The 21,380-nt window shown below is 37.0% G+C and overlaps 1 protein-coding gene across 2 annotated transcripts in view; it reads left to right on the top strand.

Annotated features, from left to right (window-relative positions):
• Window positions 1-15,924: 15,924 nt before the first annotated feature.
• The window catches only part of ptch1 (patched 1), a 45,478-nt gene continuing 40,022 nt past the window's right edge, over window positions 15,925-21,380 (top strand). For both annotated transcript variants that reach the window (XR_009649174.1, XM_060881272.1), the window contains exons 1-2: window positions 15,925-16,443; window positions 17,381-17,573. Coding sequence is in view for 1 of the 2 variants with exons in the window: in XM_060881272.1 (XP_060737255.1) it covers window positions 16,276-16,443; window positions 17,381-17,573 (361 nt within the window). In the remaining variant the exon portion in view is untranslated. The remainder of the gene's footprint in view (window positions 16,444-17,380; window positions 17,574-21,380) is intronic.

Genomic DNA, 21,380 nt, shown 5'->3' with positions numbered 1-21,380 from the left:
AACATAACAGCTCAAATTAATGTTTCACATCCAGCGTGAAATGAAACTCCTGATAGGATTGTGATCTCTTCCTGGACTCCAAACAAATAGGATTTGTTAGTTAAATAGACCAAAATTTGTTCATTTAAAATACATTTTAAGAAGAAATCTGTTAAACCTGTTAAAACAGATTGCTTTTTCAATTTGGTTATAGACCATTAAAGTAATGTTTGCATAATTGTATTTTCCATCCTTTTTCATCAAGTTATTCTATAAAATTATATTTCAAAATATGATTTAATATTATGGTTATGTGCATGACAGAGACTCTTGTTTAGTGTAGATACAATGTGCTGACCAGATGGAAAATGAGTTCATTAACAATACATTTCAGTACACACATTTAGCAGTTCATTTAGCAAACCTGTTACTCTTACCAGTCTCAGGAAGGACAAGGACAAACAGGGTGCAATCATGCCTTTCAATTAAGTTGTATAATTCTTGAACGTCTTCCCAGCAGCTTTGAATTTCATCCAGCTCCACTCTTAATTGTACAGCCACAAGCACGCTTTGGGAATGCGGTCACAGAGCACATCAACGTGAGCTTTGTCATGGAAAAGCACAAAACTCTGAATTGCTAAGAAAGAGAAATTACAAAAATCTCTGAATCTTTAATTGCAGCTTTAATTGTTCTCTATTTGACAACACATTTGAGATATCCATGGTGACAAATTATTTAGCTCAGTGAGCTACAACGCTGAATTCGAGCCTACCCTGAATAGCTAGGGCTCTTATCTTTTGTCCTGCACTGAGATGGAAACACAGAGATGGGAAAGGAAGCATGTTTACTATTGAACAGTTCAGAAACCCCATAGAGAGAGCTTTTTTTTGATGAGCTCCTCAGGCGTTCACTATAACGCTGTTGTCATAAATCTTTATGGGCCTCTTCTTTGCCCAGATCTGAACCTAATTTGAGTGAATGAATAAATGAGTGACTGAATGAACCCAGGGCAGATTGGTGGCACAGCAGGCAGCACTAACAGTTCACAGCTCCAGGGTCTCTAGTTCAACCTTGTGCTAACTTTGATATCCGGTTAAGAAAAACAAAATACCCCTAAACTTAGAATTTCTACTCAGGAACTCAAGACTGTCTATTGAACCCCAAGTTCACCAAGTGACAACAAGAAAAGTAGCTCTTTCCTTACTTTTAAATGGGTTATGCTGTATATACTAGTAATAGTTAAACAGACAGATGCTAGATTGTTAAATCAGTAACACTCACTATACAGTTTGGTGTTTTGAGAAGGGAAATGTACATCACTCCACATTTTTTTCCACTTTGTAACTCAAACACACAGAGATGAAAATGGATGTAATTCCAAATTCAACTTCCCACTTGTAAGGTAAATTGATGGTAACATGAGTTCTCTTGTCACCTCCTATATCCCTGTGTGTGTGTGGTGTCCTCCAATATACTGGCATTCCCATGCAGGTTGTATTCCTACCTCATGCCTATTATTCCCATGATAGGCTTTGGATCCACCCTAACCCTGACCAGGATAAAGCAGTTATTGAAGTTCAGTGAATGAAATAACCAACTGAGCAAAACCTCAACAACTTTTGTATTTTTCCCTAATAGACTGGAACGTCCAGGATACAGGCTTTTGTATGCAATGGCCCACACTCACATTTGGGTTGGAATGGTTGGTTTAACATGTGTGTCGTAGACAGACAGTCGTCTCTACCCAATCCACCATGAAATACAAGAGTTGCATGATTGAGCAGATCAACAAAGACTTGCTGAAAAGTCCCAGCTCAGCAAAAGCCAACAACTGAGGCACGCAATGGCCATTTGAACACTCTGCCAAACAGAGAACAGAGCTGAAGTAATATCTTTATTTTTAACAAAAGTATGCAAAAAACAACTTGCAATATTTCAGTGGCATCTCTGTGGTACTACTGCTTATGGTGAGGATATTATTTTCATTGCAAAAATCAATAAATGATTAATCAGTATCAGGAACATATGACCACTTGAATACACCTTTGTAAAAATAGTGTTGAAGCATTCATCAAAGCACTATTCATCAAATATGTAAAATATGTCAAGTCTTTTGTCAGGAAGAATTTGAAATGTCAGTGATATCAGATAATAAAATGATAACTTATGTTTCAATAATGGTTTCAAAAGCACTGGACCATTAATAAGTTCACAGCACATTGTTACATAAGGGGACTCTCTTAAATGTAATCATACAAATTTCACATTCACTTACTCAGCCTTGACAGCTAGATCTTAAAGTGTGATATCCTTATCTAATTCTGCAAAACAAAACTAAACAAAAACATAGACATGACCTGAGTCTGCATGCAATTTTCCAGTGGGTGGTCATGCAGAAACAAACATTATACTTGGTAACTGGCTTGCAGAGGTTCATTGCAGTGAGTTCAAACATATTTAGGGTACATTTAAATAGTGATACGAGAGTGCTAGCTGGCCACCGCAGTGCTCTGTATTAGCATGGTGTAAAATAAACACTCCATGGTGTGTGGTCTTCTACCTCCCAGGCTTGTTCTCTGCTCTGTTCTTGGGCTTTCAGAATAAATGAATGTCTCTTGTGGAATGTCTATTATTTCAACAATCAAGCCAACACAAAAAAAATAAAATCTATTCATCTAAGTACTGGAGTCATTATGATATCTTTTTGCCCAGTCTTTCATTTTGTTTCCACATACCGAAACAATGAAGTATCAATATCATAATTTCCATTTATTATGTAAGGAATAAAATGCAACATGCTGATGTAGGAAAATAATCAATGACCAGGTGGTGCAGTGCAAACCATTACCATCCTGAAGTTTCTAATGCAATTACTTGAATGTTATAAGTTAATACCATAATACCAAAAAAAAAACAAGTTACCAAAACCTGCTATCACTTTCTTTCTAATTTAATAAAAGACAAACTGCAAATTGATGCTAGTAAATCACAAAATGCAATGTCCCAGTCCATATACTTTTCTAACACGAACAAATTGTTGTGGTAGTAAAAGATTTGAACACAATGGACGCATCACACAAACGTCCAAAACGATAGTGGATTTTTTTTAATTCTGTGTTTTATTCCTTTGAGTGAGGCACTCAATCACTAATCAAAGTATTTCTGTTAATATAGTTTGTATTATAAGTTATATATTTGTGTATACTTTAATAAGTGAATTGATAATATGTGATCTTATAGTGTATTTTTCTGCTAATAGTATTTCTTGTTGTATAAGTATATAAAATATTCTTAATCAGATCAATGGTCTTAGTCTTCCGGTCAGCATTTACTTGGAATGAAAAAAAAAACAAACAAACATGAGTTTATCATGATGCGTAGGCATGATGGTGGAATACAGTATTTAAATCTTGGAATACTATTACAAAAATCTAAAATTAAATATGCTCTTATTATGCAGAAATATGCACAAAGTTTAAGGTAAATAAGTAAAAATGACTGCATACATAAATTAATATTGAAATCCACCAAATCTAGGTTTCCAACCAACTTCCTTTGGGAGTACAATTATTGACAGTAATGTGTGGAAGAAGTGAGCCGGCATATGTTTTGGAGGAGCGGAGGCAAGAAGAACACTAGTGAAGACAAATGTTTGCTTGTGAGGGACTAGAACTAGACGTCTGATTGAAAAAATGTGTAATGGCCCACAGAAATTTGAAAACATTTATGGTTCTTAAAGAAGGGTACTGTTTGAATAGAAATATGAAGTAAAGACAGAAAAATAAGTAACAGCTTAACCACATGAATCTTTGTAAGTCTGTAAGTCACTGATTTTTTTCTGCTTAAATTTGAGATTTCATGATTGAATTGAATTCTTTTAAATGCAGATTGAAAGAAAGATATAACAGAAAATCCTTCTGCCATCTAAAGAATTAGATTTTGCTCGATCAGCAACATTTCAAAGCAACATTTTAAGGAAAAAGGATAAAATTCAATACTCCCAGACCAAACAGCACCCACAGATTTCTCAGATAATTTCCAAAACTGCATGTGTATATTGCTCGTTTAAAATATAAATAGTTGTTATGTTTCCTGGACTATTTACTGGATAGTTAGCTTGGAGTGGTACATAAGCATTTTCATATGTGGATTTATATCTTGATTTCTGGATTGAGTTGGAATGATAAAATAGTATGTGTGAGTAATATTAAATGTGCCAGTAGTCATATTATAAATGTATATTATTTTGATATTTTGATTCAATTTAACCATATCACAATCTTGTCTACCCCCAGTTTCTATACCTTTGGCTAAGGGTATGTACACCATCCATGCAATCAAGCGAACCTCACACATCAGTGCCTGTCCATGACTCTAGTTTGTCCCTATGTGGAACTACTGTATAATTCATAATCTATGACAAAGCTATTTGTACTAAAACACAGATATTTTATTTATAGGTTTGAAACCTTTTCGTTTCTTATTTAAAAAACAGGGTTTCAGTAAAATCCTCACTAATATGAGAGAAGGCCATAGAAAAAAGTTTGATTTCTACAATTGGACAATATGGGCAACAGGAAGAACAGCAAATAGGACTTCATGAAATACAAATCTTATTGTGCTTACAGAATGAAAAATGACAGGCATCTGCTCAACAAATACAAATGTAACAAGTGTTTATTTTCTCAAGATTCTCCTCCCCATTGCTGCACATGTGGGCTGCTGAAGCACATGTGGCCGTAAGTCTTCCTGAATGCTGTGTTTGACATATAGAAATAATCACTTTTATAATACAAACACTTTCTGGCACCAGCTTGCTGTCTGTGTAAAGGTTCTGGACGAAAGACAAAGGATGCCTTCTGCGGTGAGGCTTTCCAGGTTTTCCAGTCGTTCGTGAGCAGAGCAGAAGAATCTGTGTCAGATTTTGTATCCATTATTTGGGCGGAAATTATGAAAAACAGTGGAAAATGTGAGAATTAAAACTCAGAATCATATATGTGTGTGTTTGTGTGTGTAAGACGGAAAGAAAGAAGGAGTAAGGTGGCATTGTATTATGTGATGCTGTATAATATTCCCTGAGCACTGGAATTATTTTCTGTATTTGCTGTATTCCGGTACAGTACATAAAGTACATTTTCCTCTTGAAGAGCAAATAAAACTTCATCCTAACACCTCAACTATGAGGTATAGTATAATTGAATGCAAGAGTGCACATACTTTTTTCAGCACAGTCTGTCAGTAAGTAATCATGAGTAATGTTCAATAACGTCAAGAAAAGTAACAATTGTTTGTAGTATTCACCTTTATCTATTAGCAATTCATGCATAAGTATTTTTAAAGACTTCAAAGCCTTTTTCTTAGGTTACGTACATCAACGTACATCAGTAATGTAAATCTAAAATAAAAATAAACTAAAAGCTTAAAATATTTATAACAAATTTCAAACATGAGAAAACATGCATGTGTGTAATCTTACATAGCCAAGCTTTCTGCTTTTGTGGGAGTTATGTCATGGCCAATGTCTTTGAGCGATTCAGCAATATGAAGAATATCAGAGACTACACAGCGATCTTGAAATACAATGAAACAAGCAGTTGTTGACCTTTATAATTCAAACAGGGCTAAAGCCAAACCGCATAAACTCGCTTAAATAAAATAAAATAACACATTTGAAGCTGTTGTAGACCTATATGGTACCACAGAGACTTTCTGTTTACATCTTGTTTTGCTGTCTGTTTCCTGTACCCTGTTTTCTATTTCCTGTTCTCCCACTTCCAGCTCTGCACTGGTCATTGTCTTCATCAATCTTAAATCATGGGTCTTGTTATTGCCCATTATTCAGTGGATTTATAACCATGAGTTTGTCTATATGTTTTTCTAGATTCCATGTCTTATGGTACACAGTATCACTATAGTACTCAAGTACCCAGTTTCACTATAGTGCTCTTCAGTTTTTATGTATTAACCTAAAAAAGAGGACACTGAAGGATCTGAAGATCTGGAGAGGATGCAAAAATGGTCTCAGGTGTTTTTTTATTCGTTACACCAATTAATTACCACTGAAAAACCTAACACTAATTAGAGTCAACACTAATAAAAACAAAATAAAAAAATGTATTCTTTGCATTTTTTAATTTACAACAATCGTTTACAGAACAACACATATAGCATTTTTTTCTTATACTGTTAATAATATAATATAATATACAACAATGTTTTAAGCTTTTCTGAAAACGTCATTGTAAAGATGAAGTGTAGGGCAGTGTGTATTGCTCCAGATACTCATGACCACATTAGCATGTACACAATTCCTCTTTTAACACACTCTCTCAAACTGATTGACGATGAATGAAGTCTTTTTAGCCCAAAAGGCTTCATGTGTTAATAGGCACGACATGTCATCAGCCATTATATTCACAGTGGACGTGTTATAATTACACGACAAGAAATGCCATGTTGCAGCTGAATAATCAAGAATAAATTTTGCTGTTCACTCTAAAACTAAGACATCATTAGTTCTACTCGTTGCATAGTATCCTCTTTGTGAAGTATATTACTGTTTACCGCTCCTTATAGTACATTTGTTATGTAGCAAGCATTTAAGTTCAATATTTTTCAAAGTATCACTATCCTTTCGATAACCTTTTAAATAACATAATTGTCAATTACACAATTAAACCTATTCTATATAAACAACTGTATATATTTTTCATGATTTTAAATGTTCTCTTTCAGAGACAATATGTACGGTGGCCAAGAAGTGCAAAACAAATTAACAACTCCGAAAACACATTAACAAATCCGAAAACAAATTAACAAATCCAAAAACAAATTAACAAATCCCAAAACACATTAACAAATCCCAAAACAAATTAACAAATCCAAAAACAAATTAACAAATCCGAAAACAAATTAACAAATCCGAAAACACATTAACAATCCGAAAACAAATTAACAAATCCGAAAACACATTAACAAATCCGAAAACAAATTAACAAATCCGAAAACACATTAACAAATCCGAAAACACATTAACAAATCCGAAAACACATTAACAAGTCAGACAAACCGGAAGCGGTTGGTATAGTTTGTGAATGGAAACTTACCATCATCAGACGAGACACCTTTCATTCACCTGTATATCTTTAATGACAGGTGTCTCGTCCAATGATTGGTAAGTTTCCATTCACAAACTATACCTACCTCTACCGGGTTGTCTGAATCGGTGCACGAAACACATTAACAAATCCGAAAACACATTAACAAATCAGAAAACACAACGACATTTCAGACAACCCGGAAGAGGTTGGTATAGTTTGTGATTGGACAAGACACCTGTCACTCAAAGTATACATGAAGTTCAACAGTCTGCCGCAGGGAAAAGTTGGAATGGATGGATGGAATGGATTACTGTGGATTAATTCTGTTATTTTCTTATATTTAAACTGAGAACTTTACACATTACACATAAGATTCCATACCTGTATATCTTGAGTGACAGGTGTCTTGTCCAATGATCGGTAAGTTTCCATTCAAAAACGATACACTACCGTTTCCGGGTTGTCTGACTTGTCGTTGTGTTTTCGGATTTGTTAATGTCTTTTCGGATTTGATAATGTGTTTTGGGATTTGTTAATTTGTTTTCGGATTTGTTAATGTGTTTTCGGATTTGTTAAGGTGTTTTCGGATTTGTTAATGTGTTTTGGGATTTGTTAATGTGTTTTGGGATTTGTTAATGTGTTTTGGGATTTGTTAATGTGTTGTCTGTTCAACTGAATTAACTATGGCATTTGGTTCACATTCTGTAGAGTAAACATTGTCTAAAAGCAATCACTATCTAGTGCTTAGCATTTCATGTGTTAAATAATATTAACAAATTGGAAAAGGACATGCATTATTCAGCAAAAAAAGAAAGTTACATACATAGATACTATCATTTATTAGTGAGGTAAGAAATAACTAAACATACAATGAAATACCAAAAAAGATAACAACAACAACAACAACAATAATAATTATTATTGTTGTTGTTGTTGTTATTATTATTGTTATTATTATTATTATTAATAACAATAATAATAACAACAACAACAACAACAATAATTATTATTGTTGTTGTTGTTGTTATTATTATTGTTATTATTATTGTTATTAATAACAATAATAATAACAACAACAACAACAATAATAATTATTATTGTTGTTGTTGTTATTATTATTGTTATTATTATTATTAATAACAATAATAATAACAACAACAACAACAATAATAATTATTATTGTTGTTGTTGTTGTTATTATTATTGTTATTATTATTATTATTATTATTATTATTGCTATTCTTCTTCTTCTTCTTATTATTATTATTATTATCATCATAATACAATTTGATGTATACATCAAATACACATTAAACAATCTTTGCATAATAAAAATTATGTATGATTAAATTGTGTAAATTGCATACAATTCTTTGTAATTCAATTAACGTGTAACTGTCAGACTGTTAGTACACTCCTTTTGCTGATTAAACTAGTCTGCTGACTAATATAAGTTAAACTCTATAGTTATTAATGCAGACTGTATACATACTGTAAGTACATGTGAGTACAAGAAACCTAACAATACAATCATAACTAAATGTTATCTAATATCTAAATATGACATTCAAGCTTGCCAGAAAGGTTCACGGGTCATCTGGTGAGAACTTGGATCCCATGGGAAAAGTTGCTCAGGTGCAAAGTTTTTATATTACACTTAATACAGTTACCTTTACAGCATCCTTAGTAAGGATACTGGTAAGGATCCCTGTGGTATAAATTAGGATACGATTTGCTTATATTCTGGAAAATAGTATCAGTTAAATTTGTAAATAACCTGGACTGTATGAGCAGATCTGTATGAGCAGGTCTGTATAAGCAGACACAATTACAGGTATAGCAACAGATTTATTACAGACACTGACAGACATTTCCCAAATATAAGACAAAGTAATAATCAGAAAATGGACAAAGGTCAGGTGATAAGCAAACAACACAGACTAGGCAAGGCCAAGGCAAAAATGTGAAATGAGACAAGGTAACACCTGGAGAAAAAACACAGTGTATATACTTCACAAGTTGTGTGTGAGTGAGAAGTCCTTACATACTGAGAGCTGTTATAGGGAACAGGTGTGTGTGATCGCTGGTGCTGCCTGCTGTAGTCCATGTTTTTTAGGCTGTGTTGTACCATAGGTAGTGTAGTTGGACACCATTTTTGTCTTGGACATTACCCATATGGTGTCGAGTAATGTAGGTGAAGTTGAGGAAGTGTTAGAGCAAGAATGTACAGACCATGCTGACATTGCTGGCTTTTATCTGTGTGCTTTTTTCACCTGTATTAAATTTTTAATTAACCAGACAGAGAAATCTGTAGCACTAAACTTTAGATTCACACAAAGATATACTAGATAAAGGTACATATGTGTTAGCCTGGTGGTTAAGGTGTTGGTCTTCCAATTGGAAGGTTGTGAGTTCAAATCCCATGTCCACCAAGTATAGCCTACCCTTAACAGTATTGTATTAAATGGGATAAAATCTAAGTTGCTCTGGGTAAGGGTGTCTGCCAAATGCTGTAGGTACAGGCAGTGGTGTTTTTTTTCAAATACTAAAACATTATACCCCTAGCTGGAAGATAATTTAGTCAAGGATGAATACATAATTTTATAGGCAAGGTTAGTTTAGGTTAGGATGAATACCATAGAAACTAAATGAGCTAAATAAATAGAAATACATTTTTGTGTGGTTTTGGTGAAATATAGTCATGGCATGATTGAAGAATAAATGTTTTTATCTGTTGAAGTGAAGTAAAGTCAATAATTATGATATAACTGAATTCACTTATTTGACACCCATTCACTTATTTGCATTTTGATTCTAATTGAGAGTTTGAAATAGTGATGAGGTTGCACTAAATAATTGTTAAAGATTATCATTAAAGAGTAGACCAGTTACGATGAGGAAACTCAAACTACAGCAAGAACCCCACAAATATGGTATTGAGACGACAGTCAATTCAGTACCAAATTTGAGATAAGGCTAATAAAGAACAGTCTGGAGAGTTTATGTTTGCCCAGAACTCACAAGCTGCACTGACATTTTACTCAAATGATATGTGAGGCGAGAGTGTGTGTGTGCCCTGTGATGGGTTGGCACTCTGTCCAGGGTGTATCCTGCCTTAATGCCCGATGATGCCTGAGATAGGCACAGGCTCCCCGTGACCCGAGGTAGTTCGGATAAGCGGTAGAAAATGAATGAATGAATGAATGAATGATATGTGAGGCCCTTCAGCAATTAATTTCCCTTATTTTATTTTTACTTCATTATTTAACTTTTTGACTTCCAAAAGGCCCTTTTCAACTCATAACTATGGTTTATGCAGGAATGGTTGACTTGTGCAGGTTTGGAAAAGAACATGTGTTAATCATACATTTTTGTGATTGAACATTTCCAGTTTGAGAACTTAACTAAATAGCTCTTTTTTCTGTAGATCTTTCCACTTTCCCCAGTGTCACGGTGATTATACAAGAACAGCATGATCGCTGAGGAAATTGGAGAGTGTAAACATTGGCAGGGCAGTGCTCATAGCTGTCAAACACATCCACATGATTGAACACAACCTTGTGCTGCAAAGTAAACAGAAGAGGAGGCAAGGGTGCGACGCCATGAAGGACCCGGTGGAGCGCTAGGAGTAACAGGGCAAGAAGGAGTGTTTAACAGATAGAATTCAATGGAAAGTATCCAATACATCTGTTTTAAATGGATGTTCAACATCCATTTAACAATTCTTGCTTTGTAAACAATTCTTGCTTTGTAAAGTGTTAATCAGTGTTATGTTTAGTGTATATATGTTTTTTGTTTTTTTTTGCAAACAGGTAAAGGAATGTGATTTTAAAGAGCTGGACTCTGTAGTCAAGGTTTAATACTAGTGAAAAGAAAGATGTCAGGTCAAATCCCTGATAGTCAGGCATTAACAGCAATTAGTATTGCCTGTAAAAGTCTGGAATGACTAACATTTTCATGACCTAAAAGATTGTTTATCCATATCCTTAAGGGTGAGTCTGCCTTGCACACAGGTTGATTAAAACTGGACACTTCTGATGAGATTTTGATATGTTCTTAGCTAACAGGAGTGGAACCTTATGTGGTCTTTTACTGTTGCAGCACATCTGCCTCAAGGATCAACCAGTGAGCTGCATTTCTGCGCACCATGGTTGAAAAGGGTAGTAATTAATTTACTATAGACTTCCAGAAAGCTTGAACCAAGCTGGCCATTTTTCTCTGACCTCTCATCCACAAGGTATTTCCACCTTTAGAACTGCTGCTTGCTGGATTTTTGTGTTTTTTTGTTCCATTCTGTTTAAAGTGCAGAGACGTATGTAAAAAACCCCAGGAGATCAGCAAATTCTTAAATACTTAAAGCAGCCTACTTAAAGTTTGGTACCAACAACCACACTACAGTCAAAATCAGAGAGCAGATTTTTCTGATGTTTGATGTGAATATTAACTGATGCTTTTGACACATATCAGCATGATTCTATGTATTTTTTTTAGCTGCCATATGACTGACTGATTGGATAAATGCCTGGATGAATAGGTGCACATGTGTTCGTAATAAAAATAGTCTGTGAGTGTATATACAGTATTTAGTAAAAGTTATAAAAATTCAGTGTAGTGTCATTCACTGAGGCTATAGGACGTGAAACTTATCGAATGTACAGTGTCCTTTAATAAATGTAAGAAATATAAATGTAAGTTAGTATGTTTAGTAAAAACATAAGCTTATTCCCAGAGAAATGATTATTCACAAATTCCTTAATCATCTCTAAATATTATTTATACAAGAGCTAGTCTTAGTCCACTAGAGTTGCCAAGAGTGACTTATATAGTATTTAGTATAACCACACAAAGACATTTCAATGTTTGTATCACTACACTTATCTTGTTTCCATCATGTTAACTGTAGCAACAGTCCAACTGAAACCGTTACCATTAGTTATCATTATCAGCGAACAATGCAAATGATACAATTTCCATGAACATAACATCTGATGTAAAATATAAAAGCTCATCAAATGAGGATAAAAAGAAAGAAAGGGAGCAAAGTTTTTATTTAAATTATTGTGAGCTAGTTAGCTGACAGGATATCAGTGAGTGTGGTTCTTTGGGACCTGTTTTCATTTGCAGAGCAAATGAGCAAACAAATTATAAAAGCAATATTAAAAAAACAATGTCGCAGACGAAGATGTGTGTTTATACTGAAGCTGTGATCACCTGTGTCACTCGATCAATAAATCATAGCCATGCCACAATATCTTATGTCAACAACAAGCTGTTTCTATTTTGTGTTTAAGAATATACGCTAACAGGTGTAAAAGGTGCAGTTTGCAGTAAATAGAAGGTTATGTATACAACTTTAATTCTATGAGTAAACTGAGGACTGCAAGGGCAGTCTCCTGTGGAGCTAATAGAGGCTAGTTGTGTGCTTGTTTTCTTACTGTGTACAAATAACAAAGTTGTCACTTTGTGGTGGTGACCTCACATGATTAGCATATAAAATCTTCTCGTTGTGTCATGTTCAACATCTGACCACTTTAATATATCCAAATTGACAAGGTCCTGGCAGGTGTTCCACAGGACCATGGTTTCATTATATTTTGTTCCATTTCGTTATTTGTCTGGCAGAACTAGCGTATCAAAGTCATTACTAGAGTTTGTAACACATCCTGTCAGTGCTCCATGGCAGTACAATGATAGACAATTCTGATTTTTTTTTGGAAATCACCCTTAAGGAATCACCTCAGTGTCCTGATAAAGTTCTTTGTTCAAGATGAAAATCACTTAAGGGGAGTTACTCTGAAACTCACTACAGACTACACAGGATGCAACTCAGCACAATTCAGTCTTTAGTATCCAGCAAAGGTACGATGAACTATATGTCATGCTGAATCACAGACACTGAGTTATTGTCCAACAAAATTTACATCTGCATTTCCATTGAAAGAAATAACAAGCAGAACAGTCTGTTTATACTTGACATTGGAATCAATAACTGCATGAATGTGCAGTTGCACAGGTTTCCTAATGAAATGGATGGTGAGTGTATATAAATGCATAATGAAGACTTTCACACTGAAATGTTTGTGTCAGTAATACTGAAACATGCTATATGATATGGCTGAAAAGGAGGTCTTGGGTGCAACCATTATCAGTCATCCAAGACAAACTGTTAGGATGTCTGCAGTTTGGATGGCAGCATCTGGACAATGTGTGGAATTTTAATGACTGCATCCATAAACGAAATGGCTTTCTATTTTGTAAAATAATAATAATAATAATAATAATAATAATAATAATAATAATACATGAATAAAAAATAAAAAGGGGGTTCATGTGACATGTGATTTGGGCCTGACGAGCTGCACAATCCGCAAAGGAACAGATGACTCTTTACATGACAACTTGACAACAGATACATGGCAATATGTCTAGTGCTTCCACATGTGAGATCAGGAGCTCTTTCTGGTTCACCACCTACAGACAGTCTGCACAACAGACACTCATCCATATACGGGAATACAGACCGGCCAATCATGTATATGACATATATATTTATATATCTATTAAGGATAATAAGCGATAAACTACATCATACAACGCGGGTATACAGCTTGCTAATGTTGTCTACCATAATACCATACTCTTATTTTGAAAGAGTCATTTTATTTCAGCCAAAGCAAGGCTTTCCCTGCAATTTAATGGCTAGACTTGGCTTCTCATACCTATACTTATACTGAGGTGTTTTTGAGGTCAACTGCATCTGGCCTTGACTGTCTGCAAGAGTGGCAGGTAGCAGTCTGTCGATGAAAACACTGAATTTATGCAGTAGTCTTGCCATGGCCAAAACCATGAGCTGTGGTCAATCTTATGGAAAATGAGCCTTCCATATGAATTTAAAGATCTGTTTTCTTGAATAATTATTTCCTTGTACATAAGAAACAATTGTTGTCTTTTACATCCAGTGAGGAACACTGTGCATTTTAGTAACTCTAGGCCTAATATGTTGATGCTATTAGGACGAATAATAAGAGCAACATTATTACACTATAATAACAAATTTCTCATTCATTGTGAACACATGACTCCAGTCACTTTTCATGCACACATAGGACTTAAGTGCGGTCACTTGCAAAGAGATAAAAGCCTACTGTTTAGAAAAGTAAGGTCTTAGAATTAATAAACAGGAGCAAGCAACACGACTGTTGGCAGAGTGACAAGTCAATCAGGAAAAATCTTGTGTCGATGACCTTCGTCATCAAACCCAGTCCAAGTTCATGCCATCAGTGGAAAGCAAACAGCGTTATGTTGTGAAAACTTATTACTTTTCAGATTAAAACCTCTCTGAGGTTGGCCTGAATAATTTACAAAAAACAGAGGCGAGACAGGCAAAGTCTGCAAACGAGCTAAAGCATGGTTGAAAAATACATAACAATGTATCTGTGAGAATAGGTGCTGATTTCAAAATGTACATTTCCAAATTTATTTTTTACTGTTTACTTATATACAGTAATACACTATATGGCCAAATGTATCCAGACATTTGACCAGTGCAACCATACTGTATATATGCCTTCTCCTCTGTTGCCTCAAAATTTGCAGCACATAATTGACTAGAATGACTTTGTATGCTGTAACATTAAGATTTGCTTTCACTGGAACTAAAGAACCCAGACTTGATTATCACAACTCCTCTGTGCAAAAGCTACATTCCTCAATCTAGTAATCAAACCCAAAAGAGTGGAAGTTATTATAACAGCACAAGGAGACCGACTTTGTGTTAATGGCCGTGGCTCTGGTATCAGCACATTTTGGTTTGATGGTCAGGTATCCACATACATTTGGCTAAATAGTGTATGACAACTTTACATTTTTAATCAAAACAACACAAAGTTTTGGCCCACTATGAGCAGCTTCTGTGTCTCAGCATATAGAGATTCTTCAGGTCTCTGGAGCTGTATTGATGGCATGAAAGGAGATATTCTTTATCTGTTGGTGTTTTAATGATGATGGTGTCCCAAAACCTTCTACACCAGAAGGTGCAGAAGAACACTTTTTGTTCACCCGGTTTGATATCTGGTGACTATGAAGGTCATAACATATTGATTTGATCTTGTTTTTAATGTTCAGTGACCCGAAACTCAAAAAAAGAAAAATCTGTGAAAATAAAAGATTCAATTTCAGGATAAACTTAATGCAAAATTGCAAATATGGGACAGTACACTAGCATTAAGTGTCTAGAAGAGGAGTGTTTTCTGTTTGTTTTAGACTTGTATGTCGCTATAAGTCCAGATTTTTAACCCACAAACTAAACCATGCCAGTTAAAGTGTCAAATTATTATACATTACACTTGGATTAATCAGATATCGTATTACAGCGAAACGTCTGTTATGTTTTCAAACTGTACGAGTTCTTGCTCCTATAAAAACGACTCCGCTCCTCATAACTAGCACACTGAGGTAAATCCAACCGCTAGCTCGAGCTCCTCCGTCGCAGAAAGTGGGCGGGGCTTGTGTAGGGCCCGCCCCTCAGACTTTTGGGACGCACACGCGCTACTCGGGCCGCCTGGGTGGTCTCTCTACTTTGGTGAGCTGTTGCTAAGCAGCTAATAATAGTCGTGTTTGCTGAGTAATTTTTGCCCTTCTGGAACCAATCAGAGCAGAGAGACTCCGGCCACCTGACAGACCTGGAGGCGGGATTTCGGGCTGAAGTTTTTTTTTCTTTTTCTTCCCCGTACCCCTCCTCATCCTCCTCCTCCCCCGTCTCCGAATGGAGAGTGTTCTCTCTTTCCCCCCCTCATCTTATTGAATCTCAGAGAGACCGCTGTGTCCCGCGGCCCTCAACACACACACGCACGCGCACACACACGCGCACACACACACAGGAACTCATAAGCACAAAACACAGAATGCATCGGCCGCGGCGCCGTCGTACCTCGCGTTACAGAAAGCGCTTTGGCTTCTGAATTTCTTTCTGCTTTTTTTGTTTAAAGAGAAAAACTGTGAATGCGAGAATAATCGGAGACGTCCGGATTCGCGAAATGTTGCAATGGAAGGCGCCGCTTCTGACTCTGCGTGCCAAACAGGAGCATGAAGCACTTTGTGGCTCTGCGAGCACCGACAGAGAAACGCCGTTTTCTTCGGATATTCAGCGACGCTTGCGGGCCGATCGATTAGTGCCGAGAGCGAGGACCGGACAACATGGCCTCGGCTGGTAACGTCTCCTTCGATCAGGAACACGGGGATCCCGATCGGCCGAGGGTGACGCGGAGGACCAGATGGAGCGCTCGCGCAGCCCCGCCGGACCTGGAGTACTTACAGCGGCCGAGTTACTGCGATGCTGCGTTCGCGCTTGACCAGATATCGGAGGTGCTTTTGCGTTGTTGTTGTTGTTTTTTTTTTTTAAATCTATTCGATGTGGAATTAGTCGCTACAGGACGCACGGTTAAATATCTCATCCTTATTGTTAAGTTGCCGCGTAACGGTACTGCGTTTTGTTTTGTTTTAGTGACTTTTTGTTTCAGGTTCACTGTGAGAGAACTGTCACATTGAGGCTTTGTACGTTAGATGCGCTTTATGTTCCGGTGATTTAGGTACAACTGCTGTTTTCTAGCATGCATAATGCACAAGGCGATAATATCGACACAGCGAGCAGTTTTTCCTCCCGTACAACTTGAGGTCCATGTGGCTGCCCCTCTTCCGTTCACGTTTATCGCAGTAACTCCCCGTGTGATGGCCGTTTCTCAGCGTCGCGCGACTCTGCCTACATCCCAACCCACATATTATCTGTCCTATTGTGATAAAATTGTGCTGCACTGGAGCACGCGCTGTTTACTAGGTTAGTTTATGTGGCATGTTATGGTTAAGCCTGAGCGCCTTTGCACGAGCGGAACCCACGTGCACCCAGAAACTCGAATCACTTGACACCTTTTGGTCACGCGCACAATCACTGCAACCCTGAAGGAGTTTATCACGTTGTGAGCAAATATCTACCACTCGAAATAGACTAAATGCGTGGCATAAAAACACATTGAAAGTTAGTACCATTTATCCGAAGCTGACAAATGACTAGAACTGATGAACTCAGGATCACGTGCACATGTAGTGAACTTTTCTATAAGAAATTTTTACCACTAAACACAATTAGTTACGGTTTAAAGTGTCACAGGTGGGTTTGATCATGTTAAGTGCTTGACAAATCACAGTGCACTGGATAAATAAGTAGGCAATCGTATGGTTCAAACTGATTATCTTCCCGTTGGAAAGAAATAGACTAATATTTGTTGTTGATTTTTTTTTGTTATAGGGGAAGGCGACTGGAAGAAAAGCACCGCTGTGGCTGAGAGCAAAGTTTCAAAAACTTTTGTTCAGACTCGGCTGTTACATACAAAAGAACTGTGGAAAGTTTTTAGTTGTGGGCCTTTTAATATTCGGAGCTTTCGCTGTTGGTTTGAGGGCAGCTAATCTGGAGACTAACGTGGAGAACCTCTGGGTGGAAGGTAAGAAAAAAAGCTTTCTTTCTCTTAGATCTGGGCTTTTATATGGTGCTGTTTTCTTTAACATATGTATAAGATACCGTATGTGGGATGCACATAGAATTGTTTATTTTGTGTTAGAGAATGATGACCTGCATGCAATCTTGGAAAAAAAATCAGTTTTATTCATTTGTCTAACGCTGAATTATCGCTGTGCGCGTAACCCGATCGAGACGTTTCGCGCTAAGACTAATTTGTGTTTTTAGTAAAAAGATGTTTGACAAAGCCGCCATTTTGTGACGGGGTGCGAGCGAGCGCGCGCGTGCGTGTGTGTGTATGTGTGTGTGTGTCTGCCTCCAGCAGCTGAATGTGATCCCAGTGACTGTGTGTGGTCCCTGTTTTTTTGGACGGCTTTCAACTTTCCAAAAAGATTTGTCTCAGGGTTAAAGGATGAAGAGAGAAAGAGAACGCAGGCTGAAGACGGGACACATAGAGAAGAACTTCGCCTAACTAACAGATCTGAGATGATTTTAGACCATTTTAGAGGAAATAAAGTCGCGGTTTGGGGCAGTTAAGTTGCGGGTGGAGTGTTTTTTGCCCCCTGCACTGAGGGGGAGGAGCGAGTGGGGGCTTTGATCTGCATTCCAGCAAAATGGAGGTTTTAAAGTCGCTGTATATGAGCAGGCACACGGTCTCTCTTATTTAATTATGTTAATGTTGGACAGATTGTTCTTCTTTTCAGTAATTACACACATCAGAATATAAGGCTGAAGGAGCCACTGATATAAAGCTCTTCTCGGGATTCAGGAACAAGTTACTTGTAACTGTAGAGTTGTTTGTTATTGTTATTGTTGTTGTTGTTGTTGTTGTTGTTGTTTGTATATAAAAACTACCTTGTCATGACTAGCAACTTAAAGTGCTTTTTAGCCAAGTAGATTTAATTTACATTCAGTAAAATGTGATGTATTCTGTTCAATAAACCAAACTAAATTATATGTACTGTGTGTGTGTGAGAGAGAGAGAGAAATATCTGTAATGCTATGTATAAAAACAAAGGTGTGTGTGTGTGTGTGTGTGTAATATGCAGGCTTTTTCTTGAATGTGGAGTGCAAACTGATCCATTTTTCATGAAAATGAAATACCTGTAGGAACAATGTTTAAGATGCTATAGCCATCATTTTCATCAATCCCAACACGAACACAACGCAAACATCATTTTTAAGGATGTACGGTTGCTCAGTGACTTATTAAGTGACAGCCCCCCTCTTAGAGATCAAATTTGGAGAGATGACAGCTGCCAGATGCAGGAACATTGAAATCTGTTTGTTTGGATTAAGCTCTGTAGCTGAGGGATAGATTAGTTCTGCCTGTCCCTGGGATTTTGAGCTGGAAGATATTGGCCCGGTGTCCATTAGGATGCATGTTTATGTTTCATTTGGAACAGTCTTTTCCTAGCGACCTCCGAACGACCCCATTATTGCACTTTGTCTTGTACCTTCTGCTTAAATTCAGCTCAAATGGGAATCGGCGTGATCTCATCTCAGCTTTCATCACTCGCCATTTAGAACCGTGCAGGTCCAAGGAATATAATTTGTTTGGTTTCTGTACAAATTGTACAGTTAAGACTGATGTAGGTTGTGTTTTTTTTTTTTACTCTTAACCGACTCTGAAAGGAACCGCACGTACGTTCACCATGTCAGTTTTGTGTTTTAATGCATTTTCAACTGCTCATGATTGAGTGTGTATCTGTAACTGAAAGGTATCCCCCAAGCTAACTGGAGAGAAACAGTAATATACTTCTTGTTAGGTTTGTGTTACTTTCTCAGTATGATGTCTCAGTTAAATTTATACACACTGATGAAAGATGTCTCTAAAAGCAACCACAAAAATATAGCTCTGTTTTCACACAACAGGCAAAGTTCATGAGTGTTGATACAAAGATCCAGAAAGATGGTAGTAAGTTTGTGTCTTTTTACTCACTTTGCCATCTTACAGTTTTCTTTTTCTTCACAATGTAATTACTTTGTTGTACATTTTTTGGTTTAAGATGAGGTCTGTGCAGAAGCAGTGATCTTGAAACCCTTCTAAAGCTCATGAAGAGATTTTGATCGATTGTGAGTGATTTCAGCTTTACAACAATACAATCTATGCCTTTTTCCTTGCGGAAAATACTTTAAGCTTTAATTAAAACCATGTCTCATGAACAGTTTCTGTTCTGTAGGTCATCCCACCAACCAAACCCGCAGAGAAACCATTATGATATTGAGTTAGACGGCACCATTCTCTAAAAAGGGGGGTAGGGGGCATGCAATTGGAGGCCACAAGGCTGTGTCCCTTAGGACCTGAGGTCATCAAGTGGAGCCTTCACTATTTAAAAGCTCATCTGATACCAGGCTGAATGAGCCTGGTGTGGAGTGAGGGCTTCCAGCCCATGGTGTAGGTGGAGAGAATATAGTAAGAGGCAAGCACCATTATGCTATATTCCTTTCATTGTTGAAGTCAGTTTAAATTTAAGAGCCACAAGCAATGTATTAGATGCACCCAGTAGGGGGCAGTATGATTTTATCAGTGATTGTGATCAATATGACTATGGCAGATTTCTGAAGCATCTGTTGTTTCAGACATTACTTGTATGATTCTTAGAGAAGGAAGCAAATGGACCAAAATGTAGCTAGTAGAACAAGCATTAACAGGTGGAAGAAAGTGCATACACCCCATTAAACGTATGGATAGGATTGGCTCTTTGTCACAGTTATAGTCAAGGGTATATAGTCTGGGATGCATATGTGTAAATATATCTTGTCTTCTCTGTGGATTAAAACAGCCAATGTAAATGATGTCTGCATATGTTGTGTTATACTTTAACATACATAGTATATGAGATGTACTGTTATTGCTCACACTGTGCAGATACACCAGCAAAGGCTTGTTGTGGTAAGCAATGTTGATTCCATAAGTAATACAGGATTACGTTATGTGCATAATTTTCCTTCCAGTGAGCATTTTTGTCAGTTTTGCTGTAAACCATCTGAAAAAGACAGATGTGTGTTGAAGACAGGGACAAATGGAGTACTTCCCATTCACAACTGGCATCCTGAAAGGCCTCCAAGTCCTGTGTTTATGTTCTGCATACCTTCACCTGATGTTATTCAAAAACCAGAGACACCAGAATGTTTCTCTCTCTCTCTCTCTCTCTCTCTCTTTTTCTCACTCACTCACTTCCCCATGTGCCCCCCTGGCTTCTGCTTGCTTTCCTTCCGAAACGTTTCCCCACACTAAACACCCTCCCCTCTTTTTTACTCTCTTCGCCTCATGTCCCTCCTCCCCTCCCCTCCTCTCTTGGGAGTCCAACCCTGGGATGCCAGATGTATTACAGAGTGAAGCACAGCAATGTAAACACTGTGTCTTGCCACGGATGCCGGGTGGTCCGGCCCTCCCCCTCTCGTCCGCTCTGAGAGTGAGAGTGAGAGAAAGAGGGAGAAAGAAGATAGTGGAAGCAGTTATAAAGATATTTGTTTGGGCTAGAGGGCCAGTTTTTTTTTTCCTTCAGTCTTAACAGGCTTAAAATTTCAAAGTGGAAAAAGAGTAGAGAGACATGAAAGAGATACAGAATGCATTGAGCAACACACCTTAAAAGATATGTTGATATTGTGTTGTAAGACTTCGTAAAAAAGCTGTCGCTTGGTTATCGATTTAAATCTGAAGGGAGCCTAAAACAATGGATTTGAGGAGAGTTTTTTCTTTTATTTCACTCATTTACAAGAATTAGGAATTGCTTTAGCAGATCTGAACTAACATGAGTGTATGGGCATATAGTGACATTTTGACTAC

The sequence above is a fragment of the Tachysurus vachellii genome, chromosome 11 (assembly GCF_030014155.1).
Source record: "Tachysurus vachellii isolate PV-2020 chromosome 11, HZAU_Pvac_v1, whole genome shotgun sequence".
Classification (NCBI taxonomy): Eukaryota; Metazoa; Chordata; class Actinopteri; order Siluriformes; family Bagridae; genus Tachysurus; species Tachysurus vachellii.
Note: the sequence above shows the minus strand (reverse complement) of the source record. Positions and strands in the feature narration are given on the sequence as shown.